The sequence below is a fragment of the Dicentrarchus labrax genome, unplaced genomic scaffold (assembly GCF_905237075.1).
Source record: "Dicentrarchus labrax unplaced genomic scaffold, dlabrax2021, whole genome shotgun sequence".
In the NCBI taxonomy this organism is placed as follows: domain Eukaryota; kingdom Metazoa; phylum Chordata; class Actinopteri; family Moronidae; genus Dicentrarchus; species Dicentrarchus labrax.
The window spans coordinates 11683682-11701485 of NW_026136703.1; the positions used below are offsets into that span (position 1 = coordinate 11683682).

At 41.1% G+C, this 17804-nt stretch overlaps 1 protein-coding gene across 3 annotated transcripts in view; it reads right to left on the reverse strand.

Moving 5' to 3' along the window:
- Positions 1-137: 137 nt before the first annotated feature.
- ttll5 (tubulin tyrosine ligase-like family, member 5) overlaps positions 138-17804 on the reverse strand; it is a 46829-nt gene continuing 29162 nt past the window's right edge. For 2 of the 3 annotated variants that reach the window (XM_051396127.1, XM_051396126.1), the window contains 4 exons: positions 11962-12160; positions 7972-8180; positions 4525-4592; positions 138-1793 (listed from right to left, as the gene is read on the reverse strand). In XM_051396127.1, the coding sequence (XP_051252087.1) occupies positions 1741-1793; positions 4525-4592; positions 7972-8180; positions 11962-12160 (529 nt within the window). In that variant the 3' untranslated portion in view covers positions 138-1740. The remainder of the gene's footprint in view (positions 1794-4524; positions 4593-7971; positions 8181-11961; positions 12161-17804) is intronic. The other variant, XM_051396128.1, reaches the window with a different exon arrangement.

A 17804-nucleotide genomic window follows, 5' to 3' on the forward strand; every position in this document is an offset into this window, starting at 1 on the left:
TTCTTTTTCTTCCTGAGTTTTTCCATTTGTATTAAGTATTTTAGAGCACTTTATTTTTAAGGGTAATAGGGTACATTTAGTTGACCAAAGTGAAGAATTCAAAGTCCAGTGATTGACAACTTCCAGTGTACAGCATGTGTGGTGAAAAAATACATTTACTGACATGATCAGCATGTTTTAATGTTTTTTTTTAGACATTCATTTCAATGTTGTTTGATACAGACTGCTGAGATGATTCCTATTCCAAAGTATTACATTTCCATGCATGTGTGTTGTAAACAATCAGCAACAAAACAGATTAAATGACTGACTGTAAACAACTTTGTATCACCACAGGAGAATATACACATTGATTTGGATTCTACTGATTATTGTAATACAGCATGCACTGGCTTTAACAGTAGTAAAGTTTAACATCAATCACTACAAAAAAATACCATCAAGTGTATTAAAACCAGTTCTATTGTACTGCATTGAAAACTGCAATCTGTGCAAAATCACTGATGAGAATCATCAGTTGATATGACAAAGACATGCAAGAAATTCAAGTATTTTTGACAAAGACGTCATAAACATATGCTCAATCTATTGATATATAACAGATATGTTTTATTCTATTAACTCGCCCTGAGTGAACTCACTATATGGTCCCAAGCAACAGAATATCCACAAGGATATTGGTCTGCTGGTGCAGCATTAACCTTCATTGTAGGCAAGGCTTTGCATAACCATAATTCCTCTTTATGTTATGCTTTGAGCTACAGAAACGGCCAAAAAGCCTTTTGGGTAGTCAATGTACAGTAAATAAATACTGATGCAATAACAATAATTTACTTAATATTAATATTAAATTTGGTCCATCAAAGGAAAACAACATCAACATCTCAACAGTTTACAGGAATAATCACAAGCCATTTTTTTTCTTCATATAAAACTTAAACATCCCAGCAACAGTGTTACATCCTCCTCGTAAAAAAGGAACAAGACAGCAACCAATTGTATTTGTATTTTCTAACAAACAAAAAGTTTATTTTTTAAGCCAATAATGAAAGGATGCTATACTTAGTCATAGAGTACGACTTGGCAGCAATATGGCTTCCAACGACGACCGGGAGTTGGAGTGTCTAAAGCCAGCAGCAAGACATGAAAGGAACTTCTCTGCATGCAATGATGAGAAGCTGCTCAGTCAACCTCTACAATACAAAACCACCATCTCACCTGTTCGTATAACTTTTCAGAAAGAAAAAAACAGCATGAATGGCTAGCGGTGCACATGCCATTCACGCATGAGTAAAGAATAAAATGTTGAATCCCGTATTTAAAATGCCACTGGGGCTTGAAGAACCATCTGCTGAAGGTTATCTGTCAGTGAAATTTTTCTGTGGCATCAGTAGCATGGAGAGAATGAAGGCAGACAACTGTTGGTATATAGACTGAGTGTAGCTGAAGGGGGTTAGGGGAGGTGGGGGGGGGGGGAGCTGAAAAGGCCAACTGATGTTGAGCTGCGCAACAAAATCCCAACCTGCGTCAAAGCTGGGCATTCCTGGCCTCGCAGCCCATCCTCTCACATGTCTGTGGCTGTATCATAGAGAAGTTAATAGGGCCCTGTTCGATGTCTGGCATGCTTTCATCTGTTGCTGTTGTCCTTTCCCAGAATACACCTCTGTGAGGATGTAGTTACATGCAGAGACACCTGTCAGGCCAGCAGAGGGGCAGGACGTGCCTCTGGTCGCCTTCATGTCATCTGTGGCCGGGCTCCTGGCTCTGGAACAGCTTGTGGTACATAGAAAGACCTGGGAAGCAACAGATGAAAGTAAAATTAATACAAAAGAGTTGGAAGGGTTTTCCCAACAGTGTGCACAGACAAACATATTTAGGTCAAACTTGAAAGAGTTTTACGCCAAAAGAGCACACTAAAACCCTCCTGGTGAATGTTTTGTTGATCTTTTTAATCATTCATGGTCTCGGTGGTTACCAGCAGACCTGCTCAGTCATCTCTGTGCCTAGCCTTTTGTCTGGCCGCCCCCTCACTCCTCATCCTATCGGCTGGCACGCGGCCAGGCATCCAGTAGAAAAGGCATTCCAAGTCCAGTTAGAGCCGTGTTTGTGCTCCCAAACAGTATTCCCTTTCATTCCCTCTCTGCACACTCTGTTTATTTTGGTGCTCTTTTACACCGTGGGGCCTGACTGAGCTGAAGAAGGAAAACATCTCCCCGACTTCCAATCCGATGACATGACCGCTGGAAGCAGCTTCCTCTAGCTCAGCAAAAGAAAAAAGATAAAAGGCACAATATTCTCTCTAACATGTCCTACGCCAAAGGACACTTAAAACAAAAAATTATGGAAGACACGATGTCAAAAGTTTATTGAATGGTATATTAACAGTATAGTCAGTAATATGCCTTAATTATTTTAAGATCTTTAGAGGATTCTAAAACCATTAAGTGCTGTTATTATTATTACATTTGACCTTATCTACAAGCAACATAACTAATAAAATGCATTATTTAAGGGAAGTAATTCACCAGGAAAAAGGGTGTCAGTGACTGCTTTGAATCAAACATCCAATAACTTACATAAGACATCTGAAAAGGGGATGACAGCCAATAACTACCTTCCTTTCCCAACAAGGCACCACACAGTCTTATTTTGATAGAGAGAGGCCTAAGCTATCCGTCCTGACATGATCAGACTCCCATTAAAATGGCACAAGTGCAGCATTCATTTCCTCCTCAACCTGAAAGCAATAAATCTCCTCAGTCACCAGCTGTGGAGCCCTGAGAACTTCAAGAAAGCTTCAAGGGAATCATTGTAAAACACATGTGGTCGATATAATCTCGGTTTGTAAAGCTTTGATAGGTCCTCATCAAAACCCCTCCCCTCATCTCATGTCAAAAATGAACACAGAAGAAGTAGGGAAGGAAAGGGGGAAATGGGGTGAGTGAGCAGGAAAGGTTTTCAGAGGATAAAGGGAGAGTTGTACGAGCAAAGAGAGGAAGAGATTAAGAGAGCGCACAAGAGAGAGATAAAGGGAGAGTGTGATTAATGATGGTTGACAGCTGATCATAGAGAATTCTCTCCATTTGGACCCTGCTCTAACTCCCTGTCAGAGTCAATCAGGGGAACTCAGTCATCTCGCTACAAAGGTACACTGGGCAGGCAGAAAGACCTGACGCACTCCTAAGCTCCACAAAGGCTGTGCCCCTTCTAATAACACCCTCCTCCCTCCGAAACACCACACTGAGTCCGTTCAACTCCCGATCCCATTCATGCTTAACTGGCCTTGCTAACTGGTTTTGGTACTGGGATCTCTTTTTTCTTTGCTTCAGAATTTTTTTTTTAAGTCGAGAGAGAAGCATCTCCCCCACCCTTTGCGCCCTGAACGACGGAAAAAATGCATTCATGAAATTCAGAAGCTTCTCCCAACGGATCCAGTTACAGTAATTGATGAGTTTATAAGATGTTTGTTAACCTAAGCCAGCCTTCATAGTTTTGGGGGGAAGAAAAGAAATGTTCTGGTCACAGACGCACACACACTCATTTTGGAGGGGAGAGGGACTGGGTGGTGCACAGCTACTGTGTTTTTCCGACAAGCTGATCTCTGGGTCGACTTCACTGTGACACTCACGTGATGCGATGACTTGTATGATTGGCTAATGCTAATGTATAGTAGGTCTGTGGAAAAAAGCCCTTGATCAGGCAAACATATGTGCATCAGCGCAAACTGCTTAATATCACTGTTACTGCAATAAGCTCAACACTTCACTCAGGATGGAAAGAGTTGTGGAAACAGGGCAGGATGACAGGGGGCACACGTGAGTGCAAGCATCCACACTTGCAGTGCACTGCCAGTAATAAACTTAGACTGAGACTGAGAGCAACATTTTGCATTCTCTGGGGTACAACTGGACAGCCCTTTTGGCATATGGACAGTAATTATGACTGCGTCGGAATGACCAACAGATGGGAATGCCCGAACCGTTCCCTTCACTGGATCTCATTACAGAAGAAAGATTTCATCACTGTTATGCCTCTTTATCCTTCTGCAGTAATGTGACCTCTGGTCTTGGAGACATACAGACTATATGATCAAACAGCCAATTACCACATTGAAATGTTTGTTTATGTCCTGATTCAGATCTGGCTGCTTCAGCTTTACTTGGCATTAACTCTAAAAAGGGTCATGGCACAAGTCATTGTAATATAATAACCAATAAAACCTCACTTGTACTATTCTAACGAGGGTGTAATTACATTTTGTACACTATTTATTATTATGACAATGTAGTTATATTTTACATTGGCAAAACACATGTACACATCCTGCACACCACTGAGCAAGCACGAGCAGGCTAAAAATATCCAGTGGTGTTTATCAGTCCTCCATGGGGAATGTCCACTATGCCTGGCTGTAATCACTGACACTGGCATAGAGAGGGCATAATGTACCCCCTGCCTACAGCACCAACAGGCCAATTTACAACACGGTAATAAGCGTGTGTAGAACTGTAGCATCAGACCCACCTGTTTTACCACAGATAGCTTCATAGACTGTATGCTGGCCACTGGTTGAACTCTCTGCGGACGTTTGCCTGTTAATCAGACACAAAGATAAGCGTCAGCCAAGACCAAAAAGATCAAATTACACAGTGACAAACTGTATCTGAAAAGCAAAGCTCATCTCCCCAGTCAGCGACCAAGCTATTAGGACACCTCGCTATGGATTTATCCCAGTGAAGTGTTCTGAATATGTAAATAAATATACAATTGACTACTTGTGATTGTTTGAGTGTATGTGTGTGCATGGTGTCTCCTGACGGGAGAGAAGTGGAGTCAAATTCAAACAGTCTCCTTGTATGTGCAGTCAGTGGGGGCTAGTGGGGGTTAAGTGTTTACTGAGTGCCTCTCATGAGCTATTGTGACAAGAAGGGGGCAAATTCCTACTCCTGGTCCTGGGTGATGTGATTTTCACATTGGTAAGATTATTGTGGCGATTACTGACTATATAGACCTGTGGGTATCGGCTACAGACAGAAAAGGGGTATGTATAGTGTTTCTTAGAGGATGAATAGTGAGTACAGTGGTATATACTTTGTGTATTTATCTGACAGGGCTTCATACTGACGTCTGGAGATCATAGACAAGGAATCACATGGCCTTTTTCACATAATCAAACAGCAAATACAGGGTTTTCACAGAGTAAACCATTATAAGAACTGGTGAAGCGTAGAGCAGGAGCAGACACGTCTGTAACCTTATACATTAAATCTGTTAAGCATTTTTTAGGGGGAACAATAAATAAAGCTTAGCTGGCATTAACCTCTCGCCCCATAACAGCAGCTTGCCAAAGGAGCATTAACAAGGTAATGAGGGTACACACTGCCTCCTTGTAAGGGGCTGCACAGTTGTTCTTTCATACCATTACACAACCACAAATAGAACTGGCCCACTTTAAGCGTGGCATACCTCGACAGGAAGCAACTCCTTTCATATTGAAAGTGGGGGAAAAAAAACTTGACCTCTGGGTTCTTCACATCACTTTCTTTGTCAACAGTCACTCACTCTGTCACTTCAAGAGTCAGGCTTCTGCCAGAAACACTGTAGGTGAGAACAAAATTCTGAACTTGCAGTATGTCCAGATTGAAAACTTCACACCACTCACAGAGAGCTGAGGAACTTACGTAAACATAGTTGATGTGCAGTTTCACTTTTTGGTGCTAGTATGCTAGCTAGTATGTCTTAATGTTATTCAGACTGACCAAAGGGGATAAAGTTTAACCATAAACACACTTTTGGCAGCTTCTGTGTGTATACAGTATCCTGTGAAAATAACTACTGTTGTGGCTGATTAATAGGGAGTGAAAGCAGCAGCGAGGCTGACATTAATGGTGCTGCTGTAATTGTCACCCTATTAGTAATGCCACACGACAGCCTGGGTTTCCGTAGTTACAGCTGCGTCTAGCCAAACCCTGCAAACAAAATACCAAACAGGCTCATTTATTTGTGTTACAAATTGGTCCTTTCAAAGCCTTCACTGAAGTCATACCACTTTGAGTCCTTGCAGCCCCTTGAGTTGGCAGCTGTGGTATGTTGATAGACCAGAGAGCCCTGCCCTGCTGAGTAGATACCAACATGAAACGCATTTGCTTTCAGCAAGTGTAGCACATGTTAGTTAGTAGTTGAGCTTAAAAATCAAAAGGCACTGTCACTCGGAATCCCTGCCGAGGTCTATTCAACTTCTTTTAATCTTCAATTAAAACAGAATGCTGTCAGTCCAATCACTGGACACTAGTCAGCAGTTTCAGACAATGCTGACTGGATAGCACTCTTGTAGCAGTTCGTCTAGCAGGACTCCAAACAGAGGAAATCATTTGGCTTCGTCAACAGAAATCTTCACTTCATTTCCTTTCCTAAACAAGGCCCAAAACCAAATGTCATTCTGATAAACAGCTTCAACTAAGAACTGTCAATGATCATCAGTGTCGAATTCCTCATGGGAGAACCAGTCAAGGCCAGCGATGGTAAATTTGTATCAAACAACAGTTTTATAGTTCAACAGCTGGCTAGAGGAAGGTGTTTGGAGGTCTGGATAACCTTGAAGTGTTTAAATACACCCAGCACAGTGATTCTGTTATAAGTTGGAGAGGCATAGGTCTACACTGGGATGCATTTCAGATGTGCCTCAATAACAGAGGTATTGAGTTGCCCCTAAAATGAGCGCTGGAAATAGAGGGAAGCAACTTATTATCCCACCAGTCTCTGCAAACAATCATCTCCTTTCTCCTGGACAGTTTACTTTTCTCTGTCATTCTTTCTTTTCCCCTCTCTTTATTCTTTCTTTTCATTGTTTCCATCGGTGCATTTTTGGTCCTGAAGCTTCCGTTTTTCCCACACTCTCCCCTGTCACACTGGTCGACCACAAAAATGCAGGACAGCGGAGAGTGTGAGGGGGCTCTGGAATTCCACATGCAGAAGGTAAACACAGTTACTGCCAGGAAGAGACACACACACACCCACACACCCACACACACACAGGAGCAAACACAGCACCTACTCGGCTGCCCTAACCCATTCTACAACCCCTAAGCTGCACCTCTGCCCTCTTAACTCTTCACTTGCCAGGTACAGTTTGTCCAGTCAAGAAAGATGACGGAAAGTAACACATCAGCAGAGCGAGGGCTTTGCTCAGTGCAACGTGCTACTCTCAAACCTAACTGTTTACAGTGTCAGCAGGCCTGCAAAGTTGCAATGAATTAAATCACACAAAGAAATGGACAGACAGAGAGCTGATAACTCACAGACAGTATGGGCTTCACTCATGCAATACAAACAGTCTGTGCTCCTATCCAGTTGTGCCCTTCCCTCTTATGCATTACAGGGCTGTAAAGAGCTCTTCACCACTAAAACAGTGTGCTCAAAACAAACAATCAGTCCTGATGACAAAGGTTAGCTGTTGTTGTGTAATTTGGCCAGATGTTGCAGTAATAAAGTCATAAAGTAATTGAGGGAAATAGCTGGCAGTTCAGCCCACTTTCACTCCTTTCCTTTTATTTTCCCTTCTGTGCTCTTCAGCTTATCTCCAAACCAAACAGGATTTAAACGGCGCTCGGAGCCTGGGCCCTTCCACTGAACCACGTTCTGTTTACGGTTCAGGCAGAAATCAGGCCTGTGATGAGATGAGGTTGTTTACTGAACAGGCAGATACACCCTGCGGCCAAAAGACTGGGAGCACTCCACTGCACACACATTCTAGCTCTCATTAGCATTAGCCATGTCCTCTTGAACTCACCAACCCCATTCACTTTGTGTCTCAATCAACAAGCAGCGGCCTATCAATGCCACCCCTCTTAATGTGCTATAAACTACATGGTGACTTTGTTAAATTCTCAGAAATACTTGATTTAAGTACCTTCAGGGGTCACAAAGAAGTAAATTAGGAGTAAATGCATTAAGTTGCAAGGCTGGTCTTACTTGATGAGGCGCTTTGTTGCCGTTTTCCTGGTCTGTACTTCTCTGGCACTGCTGGGTGGCTTTGGGGCGAGAACAGGACTAACACAGGTTTGGATGTGGCTGTGGCCATGACTGTGATTGGGCCGAATGTGGAAGCTGGTTGGAGGGCAGCTGGATGAGTTTATGGGAGCCTGGGTGTGTGTAGAACTTGTCTGGTCTGGAAGTTGAGCCTAAGAAACAAGAAAAGACAACCGTTATTTCAGGTCAACATCACTTAGTTAATCAAAGTTTGCAATAATAACTTTAGTTGTAGGACCATTACTCCTTCTAATATATGGAAATAATATGAAATCTGTGGTCGATTTTAAGGTTATCTGTATGCTGAAAATGGATTTGATATGTACTTTGGAATCTACTTGATTATGAAATTTTGAAATACATGATTAGCTGACAGATTGAATCAACTGTACTCTAGTTGCCTCAAAAAGTAAACCTGCTCATAACAAACCTCTTAAAATCAACTGTAATGGAGTCTTGATTAAAGGTCAGGTGTCAGATATAATAAAAAATAGTGCTCAGCCATGATTCAATTCAGAATCTATGTGCATATAACTTTAATTACTTCGGCCTCCCAAAGCATTATCAGAGTATGCAATTCTAGTTGGAAATGTGTGTGTGTGTGTGTGTGTGTGTGTGTGTGTGTGTGTGAGGTTAATCATGGGGGAAAAATGTGGCCTCTGATCATTAAGGTGTATGGAGCCATTATTATAGCAAAACTGTTTACGAATGTGAATGGAGTCACGTAATCTGTATTTAGATTCGCAAGTGTATTAAGATAAATGTAAATATGTAGCAAATCTGTAAATGCAGACACACATACAAGTCTAAGTATTTGGAATTACAGAAAGGTCATCATTTACAACTCAGGCAGGACTCTCAATTGGCTCTTTTTACAAGTGACTTGTTGTCAGCAGCAATGTCAGGCTCCCGCTGACTGGTGGTATGTAGGCTGTATAGCTATTGAGGCACACAGACAAATTTCTTCTCACACACACAAATCACTACATGCATTTGCAGATCTCTTCCACGGCAAAGGTGTAGCAAAACTCAATTGTAAAAAGAGACAACTGGTGGTCCTGCCTGAATTGTAACCGATTAACTGTCTGTATTTCCAGCTCTTGGAGCAAATACTTAGACTTGTCAGGCATTAATATGTATGTCTGCGTTTACAGATTTGTCCACACATTTTTAGATCTATATACAAATTTATAGATTTGTCTACACATTTACAAATTTCAATATATTTGCAAATCTGAAAGTTTTTTTTTTTTTTTTACATTTACAAATCTTATAATACACGCACAGATTGAGATACAGTTACACAACTCTCCATTCACATTTGTAAATAGTTTTGCTATAATAATAGCTCCATATCAAAGTGCTTGACATGAATTAGTGCAGATATTAATGAAATGCCATCCAATATCAAAACAAGCTCAATATTTTTTTTGCAGTTGGCTGCACTGAGAAGCAAATTCTTCACATTATTATTTATTTGTTTGTACAAGATCTCTTCAAAGGTTTGGAATAGGGGAAAAAACCATTTACTTTCTGACATAATATTTTAGGGCCACATTTCACTCTGTCCCTGCAGTGCTGGGGAATGCTTTGTATACATTCCTTCCACATCTCATGGCCATGCTATTTTCTCTGCAGCTTTATACGGCTATCTAACATGCTAATGGTTTTCCAGCTTCACAGCACAGCCGTTCAAAGGGCCAGCAATGTGACAGGGAATATCTGATGTAATTTTTGTGTTGATAAATGAGAAGCTGAGTTTCCAGGTTGCAAGCCCTATGGCCGCAATTCAGTTTGAGCGGGACCAGGAAGGGCACCTTTCTTTAGCTGCCAGGTGGCCCAGGGCCAAGTCTGTGGAGGAGCCGCGCAGTCTGCACCCAGTAACTGGAACGTGGACTGGAGTGCCGGAACAGCACCCTGTCTCTTTCTCTCTCACAGAAGTACACACTGATACACATATATGTACATGAGCACTCACACTAAATGAAACACTTCCTTTTGTGTCTTTAGTTAATCCAAAATGATCAGTTAACATTTCAACAAGGCCAGAAAAGCAAGCAATGTGAGTTGCATTAGTATCAAAAAGACCAAAGCCCCTCTCTTTGACTAATTCCTGGATCAATCGAGGTGTGTATGCTGCAAAGAAAGCCCTCTGGAGTCAAAAAATGGGTGAAATAGTAATATATAAAGTGGCTGCAGGATAGAAGACATCCATTTCTTGGTCAAACTGGCAGAGAGACCCATGTGGGTGGAACAAACTGGGAGGGATGGCAATGATTTCAGGGAGGTATGTCTGATTTGATGGTGAGACAATCATATCCAGAGTCAGCCTTCCTATGACCTCAGTTTGTGACAGTTGAACAACAATTTAGCTCTATTGCAAAGTCCACATGCAGTCCTCAATGTCACAAAAACGTTTCAGATTGTACAAGCTTTTCCTGCCTCCATATGCTTGGGGTATGACAGGACATGTCAGCAATAAAAGAAACTTGGTCATTTGTGTTCAGACTATGAAACGATATAAGAAGGGGAATGGAACAGGAAAGGCATGGGATCACTTTCATAAAGTGCCTTGCGTAAGGCTGCCGGACCAAGCCAAGAGAAATATCACCTCAATTGCATTAATTAAGGCTCAACCAAGATGATGAAAAAACAATGACGTGAGAGCAACTGCATTACTCAGGACAGATCGGAAAAAAGCGGGTGAATCCAATCATTCCACACTGTAAGCTGTCCCATGGCACTCTCCTGCCTCAATTTCTCTCCATCCATAGATGGACCTCACAAAATCCTCTGGAAAATGAAGAAATACACTCTTCCTGTTAAGATCCTCTTTCAAAGCCATTGTACAGAAAGACGGAGGGCCTATCTTTTTTTCCTAAACATTAAAATTATGCGGTGCGAAATGACCGAGACCTTTCTACCTTTCTAATCGCCCTATAAAAACAGCCAAATCACATCTGTCACGGCTAGTCAGGCATGGCTAAAAGGTTTTTTGTCGCTACATTACTACTGCTGAGAAAATCATATCCCAAAATTGTATTTTTGTTGCAATGGGAACACAAATGGAGCTCAAATCTGATATGAACTGTAACGGTTCGGCTTCAAACTTATAATAGACTTCGTACCGGGGCCTCTCTAGTGCCCTCATGGGCAGCATTCCTTGATTATTCACCTTCCAATATAAGCCTAGCCGACTCACTCAGCCAAACAATGTAATCTTGGGGTGAGGAGTCATGTTTGGCTCTCCAGGAATGAGCTTCTGTAGAGGAGGATATTCCCACCGAACACCAGTTTGTTAAGTGGTTTGGAAAGAGATTCTCAGAATATCTTTGTAAATGCTAACATGAAAGCTTTCCCCTTGATGTGGGTGTATTTTGTGCTATTTTGGACGGCACTGTGCTTAGGTAAGGGAATATTCTGTACAGAAAAAAATATGAGTTTTCCTGAGTTATAACTCAATAGTTCTCATACATGTTCAGTTTTCCTCCATGTGGTGTTGATATTAAAGTAAGACACAATAAAAAACAAAAGAAGCTGAAAAATGGATTTGTCTCAACTTTTTTACTAAATCCTAACTGAACAAAAGAAAAAAAGACAACGTTTTGAAGCATAAGTGTTTTGAAGGAACAAACCATCAGGAATTCAAATAGTATCAGCAACAAATCCAAGTAACCTGATACTATTGAAATTCACAGCTTCTAAAGACGATGGGAAGTAGTGAGCAGGAAAACCATTTTTTTCCACCAAAAGTTCAAACCTATGTGTCGGAAAGCAACTACCCAGCTATCGTGTACTTGAGGCTTTACCAGCTTCTTGTGCTCTGTGGACAGAACAACTGTGTATGACTTTAACAATAACGAATGCAGCCATTAAAGTATCACATTTATAATGAAATAATGGGAGAAAACAAACGGAAAATCTCTTCTTTACCTGGTGTCTGCAATGGCTCTGGTCCAGAAATTGTTGAGACTGAAGTCTTTGCTGTTGCAGTTTTTGGATAGCAAACTGCAGTTGGTAGCTTCCTTGGGTGGGCTGGTAGCACTGTTGGGGGTTTACCCCTGTCACCAAGCTATAGGCACTCTGCATCTGCCCATCCCAAAGACCCTCCTCATCCTTCAGCGGCCTGTGGCTTGGAGAGCAGAAATGAAGAGAAGTCAGTAAAGGGTGAGAGAGAATTAAAATCAACAAAAACCCACTTGCTCTTCTGAATCCTGAATATCTATGAAGGTTCCACCTCATGTTGGAAAACACTTTATACCCCTGAAGAAAAATACATTATTCTTGAAAAAGAATAATATGACATTTTGGATAATATGCTAATTTCTCATAGTTCGCACTTTAAAAAAAATAAGAATTTTCCACACTGGTTCACAAACGGCCATATAATTTACTGATGGGCCTAGTTTACACACACATGATGAAGTGACACAGGTTCACTAGAAGTAGGTGGTCGGCATTTATGGGACGCTCCGTGTGAGCTTGCTTTCCGCTTTCCATCTCCAGTGATTTGACCACAGTTTAATACAGTTTTCCTCAAACCTAGGTATAAGTAGACAATCTGATGAAGGGCCTAGAATACAATTAAAATTTCCCAAGACAACTTAGATTATTTTCAGGACATTTGGGCATTGTTTCAATTAATGGAAAATAAGTCTCAAAATATCCAGGTTTTCCAGGATGCGTGGGAACCCCATTTCCTGTTTTACTGAGAGTTAGATGAGAGGATCAATACCACTTTAAAGTCTATCTGGTCAATATTAAGCTACAGCCAACTGCTGGTTGGCTTAACTGAGCATTAGGACTGGAAACAGCTAGCATGGCTCTGGAGGCGCTGGTATGCAGACTTTTGTTGTACAGAGCCGGGCTAGCTTCTTCCCCCTGTTCACAGTATTTATGCTAAGCTAACAGCTGGCTGTAGCTTCATTTTGAGATGTTTTCATCTGATTCTTGGCAAGAAAGCGAATAAGTGGATTTCCCAAAATGCCAAATTACTCTTTTAAAGCAGAGAAAGTTAGCCCGAAAGCATTTTTTAAATTCATTCATAACTGATCCAATGGTAGCTAATACAATTGGTGAGGGTTAACTACTATAGACATATAGTGTGGAAAATAGAAAGAAGGAGAGGAGACGAGAGAAGAAGAGGTGTGACAAAATAGCATTATAGCATAACCTTTGTCATTTGGTAAGTGATGGCAAATATTAATGACATTTGTGCTCTCCTTTCCTTAAATCTCTGTACTCTCAACTGAAGTGACTATCAAGTTACTGCTGATCTATCTTACTAGTTTATAATCTTAAACTTCTTAATAAGCTTCAGTGGCTCAATAGTGAGCCATTATATCTCAGTATCCGCTACTGTCTTTTCCTCATCAGTTATTTTACCATTCAACCAATGCAGGAATGTGGCAGTGACTAATTAACTGCCCCGTACCGCCGGCAAAAAGTGAAAAAGACAGGACAGCTCACAGTGTCCCCATCAGGGTCCACAGAAGCTTCAAGTCAAAGTGGGCAAGTTAGATTCAAAGTAAAGGGCAAGCCTGTGGCAAGCACACGCTGAACTAAAAACCTTTCCTTTTTGCCTCAGTGCTCCGCAAGCTTCACGTTCCATTCACATCACAAAGCCACAACCTGGAAAGCAAACCTTTTGACGAGGTCCACGAGTTTGTAACTGGATTATCTGTCATTAGGACTAAGCCTGTTTCAGCCTTTTTTTTTTTTCCTTTTCGGCCCCTGCTAAAGCAATGAGGTGACCAGCCTCGCCTTCAGACACGCTTAAATTGAGTCTATTTGGAGTCTGGTGTGCTGCTGTATATGTACCACCTCAGCCAAAAATAATGCCATAAAGACCACTACTGGGAGCTGCGAGGAAAAATATAAAATAAAATTTAAAAAAAGACAGAGATTCAACTACAGCTGAAGAAATGGGATCCCTGGGGGTCATAATGACAAAAAAGTTCTTGGAAATTCCTCCCATTACATGCAATAACATTTGTCTATTGGTCTAGAGTAAAAGAAAACACTGCAGACTTAAAATCACAATAGCTGCTATATTTTTAGAACCAAACTATGACAAGCTCTAAAATTAGAATTCAATTAATCTTGAACAACAATACACACTGTGGGATAATAATCTTGGGTCGCTCAAGTGAAAAAATGATTCCTGTCCTGTGTGGCCAAACAAAGACACAAGGGATCTTAAACCCATGTGAACATGCTATCCACCCATGCATTTCTCAGTTCACATAATGGCATATATATTGCAAAAACAACTGGTGTGACCACGGGCCAATTCATTTTTTTTTAGCTTCTGGAAACAAAGGCTTGTCTGTGAACCTTGCAAGGCCAGAGATTCTACAATGCCAGGAGACAAAACAAAAACTAGTTCTTTGTTTACAGCAGTCATTTCCTTTAGCTTGGCCGCAGATTGCATAGTGGACCGCAGGAACCTTCAGTGCTACCATTTTATTAGCATTTGGTCTAAAATGGACTATTTCTCCCGTGGAGAGCACATGCTTTCCGTGAGTACAATGTCGCAGCAGGACCCAAAGGAGAAGTCTTCACAGACAGGGCTTGTCAACACAACACCACGCAAAAAAATACTACAGATCGCCATGAATTGAAAACCAGCAACCGTTTTTAGTCCAACAACAGTGACCAATGAAATCGGGGAAAAGAATTGAAAGAGAAGAGGAGTTTTACATCTGAGTTTCTCATCACTGGTGCAGCACATGTGTGGAGCTTCAACTATCTGGGACTTCCCTTCCTGCCGGACTTCTGCTCGTTGGTGTCAGCTTACTTCCTGCTGCGCTCACAATCCTTTAATATGCTGATATGACTTACTGTAGAACAACACAGCAGCTTAAGTTGAGCACATGTGCGGCATTAATCTAACTCAGTGTGAATCTGGGAAAATGGACTGTATGAGATGACATCATGCCACAGTATCTCAAAGCCCTGCCCGGTCAGTGTAAACATCAGCTGCCTCATGAGTGTGAGGGTATTTCCAGCCATTACTCAGTTGTTTGTTTACCTTGTTAGATTGCAACAACATGACACTCGATAGAACGGCCTTTAAAATACAAAAAATGAGTATCTGGGGATTTGTTGTGGGATCAGTCGAGACAAGGATGCTGATGCTGTAGTTGGAGCATTGATGAGCAATACGGGATCCTGCAACTACCAGCTGTGTCTTCCAAGAAACAGGATTAATGAGTTATCTGGATAACTTTTTGCAGATAAAAAGAAATAAATCTGGAACATGATATAAAATGACTACACTCATAGGAGCAGAGGGGATAACTTTAATGGAAAACTTAAAGACAAAGGTACCTGATAGGTTTGACGAAATTATAACAGGGATGAGTGAGCTGCCTAAGAAATAATGCAGATAAGAAATGTGTGTACCCTGTACAGTGTACCCTGTCAATCACAGTAAAGGTAAGCAAGTACAGGGATGGTGACAAATAAAAAATAAAAAAGAAGTAACATTTTAAATATTCCTGTAAAAACAAATGTATTTGGAAATTATGTTAAAACAGTTCATTCTAAGGTAACGGAAATACGATTCTCATTTTCAGGTGATTCTGCACTAATGAAAACATACCGATGACTATTATATTCCATTTCTGCTAATAAATCCACCTACATTTTACAAAATGGACCGTTAAAATGAGTTAGTATTTATTAAAACGTTACTTAGGAATGATTTTATAGACAAACTTAATAATGGCTGGTGAAACTCAGTCCTGACTAATACCTATACTGTATGCTGTGGGATGTGTACTGCTATAAAGGTGTGTGTAGCTGCTAAATAACCTAAATCCATTTACTGGAATTGAAACTGTTCTCCTTCCTATTATATGAGTAAAAACCTCTCTTCTTTTAAAGTCAACGGAAGAGAGATATCAAACCAATTTTGTGGGAACCATGTTCCCCATCAAAGAAGTTTTGAATTTTCACCAGAGTTTCTGATTAGTTGGGTTGTTGGTTCAGCAAATGGGCTGTCATACAGTCTTTTGGAATGGTATGTCCTTACAAAATTTGACCAAGTCAAACATCAATTTAAGAAAGTATTGAACAGGACTAAAAATACCCTGCATAAACAGGGTTGTGGTATTTCTCAGTTCTAGCCTGGCTGCAGTGAACGTAACGAAGATAATGGTTTCTGGACATTTGTACATACACAGAGAAGGAAATGGGGGCGGTGTTTTTGCAGCCAGGATGCTAACGCAGCTGAAGACACAAGATTGTTCATATGACTAATACAAGACTCAGTTGGAGCTCCATCACAAACTCAAACCACAACTTTAGAAGCAAACTAAAAATCACTCAAAACTAAGATGAATCAGCCAAAAATAAGATGTTACTAAAATTACCAAATTATTACATTTACAAATTAGACAACTTGTCTGTCTGAAAATTTACAGAAGTAACCAAACACAACAATCTGGTAGCTGTTTGACTGTAGTCTGTGTGTCTGACTGTCTGTTCTCTCAGTGTTTAAAACTTCTCACATCGTTTCATGAGTACGTTGAATGGAAATGATCATAAACGTATCAGGAGGTCCAGCACCGGAAATGATCCGGTGGGTGTATGAAGACATGCAGGGGAGTGAAGCAGCAGCTCTCAAAATGCTGATGCAGCATACCTGGTAGATCCTGGCAGCGGCACTTCAAAGAGCTGTGCTACTCTTTGAAACCCATCATACTTCACCCCTGTGGTTGCTTAAAGAGCCAGTGTGCTTAACAGTTTCAGTATGTTTGGCACAAACCATGAGCCCGGTGGGGGGGGGGGATTTTGTGTTATAAGAAACAGTGCAGAGGTGAAATCAAGGCAATTTATCCTAATATCTTATTAAGGACATTTCACTGCAAAAAGAGATGAATGCCAAACCCAGGGCTGGGAGTACTGGGGTATAAGAGAGCTTTTTGTATTGCAAGCCAGTGACAAATTGGAAGATAAAGGGAGTTATGTATTCTCTGGAGAGATTTAGAATAAGCTTTCTAACAAAAGCTACTGTATTATGGATATCCCTCCTTCTTTGAATCATTAACCTGAAATGTATTTTCAGATGGACTAAGTGCCAAAACACTATATGGAAAGGCAGAAATATTTAAAGGGAATGACAAATGATAAATTCAGAGAAGAAATATTATGATCCTTCAAAGCGCTAGAGCTCTAAACTGAAATGGGAGATCAAAAGGTGACTTCTGTTTCCTCTGTAAAATTATAAATTCTATTAAATCTCTCTTCTTGGTTAGTGGAAATAAAAACTATTTTAAAAAGAGAAAAGGCCAGACATTCCTGGAATTCCCTGACAGCTCGATACATAAGGAAGGGGTGGAATGGAAAAACAGGTCCAACATCAAGGCCAAGCTGTCTGAGACACTGTCACTCACATATCAAGACAAAAATAAAAGGGGAGGGACCATAGATGCTTACCCCACCTATGAATTACACCTTCAGTAGCTGATATCTTGGCCCGGTACCAGTGTGACTGTGTGATCATACTCCAGTCCTTCTGTTTCCTGCCTTCTCTCTTTCAGAGCAATGTGTGAGGGGTGATGTATGGGGTAAGGAAGGGGGGATTTGAACAGTTACAGGGGCAAAGCCTGGAGCAGACAGACAATGTGGGTGTTGACATTGCCCCCCCAACCCTTCACCACCGACCTCCAATGCAATGTTTTAAGCTGCCAGCATGCTTGACACACTCCCAGCACTTAGCAGCCAACTCTACTGTTACTTACCTCCACAAAGCACAATTAAAAAGGGAA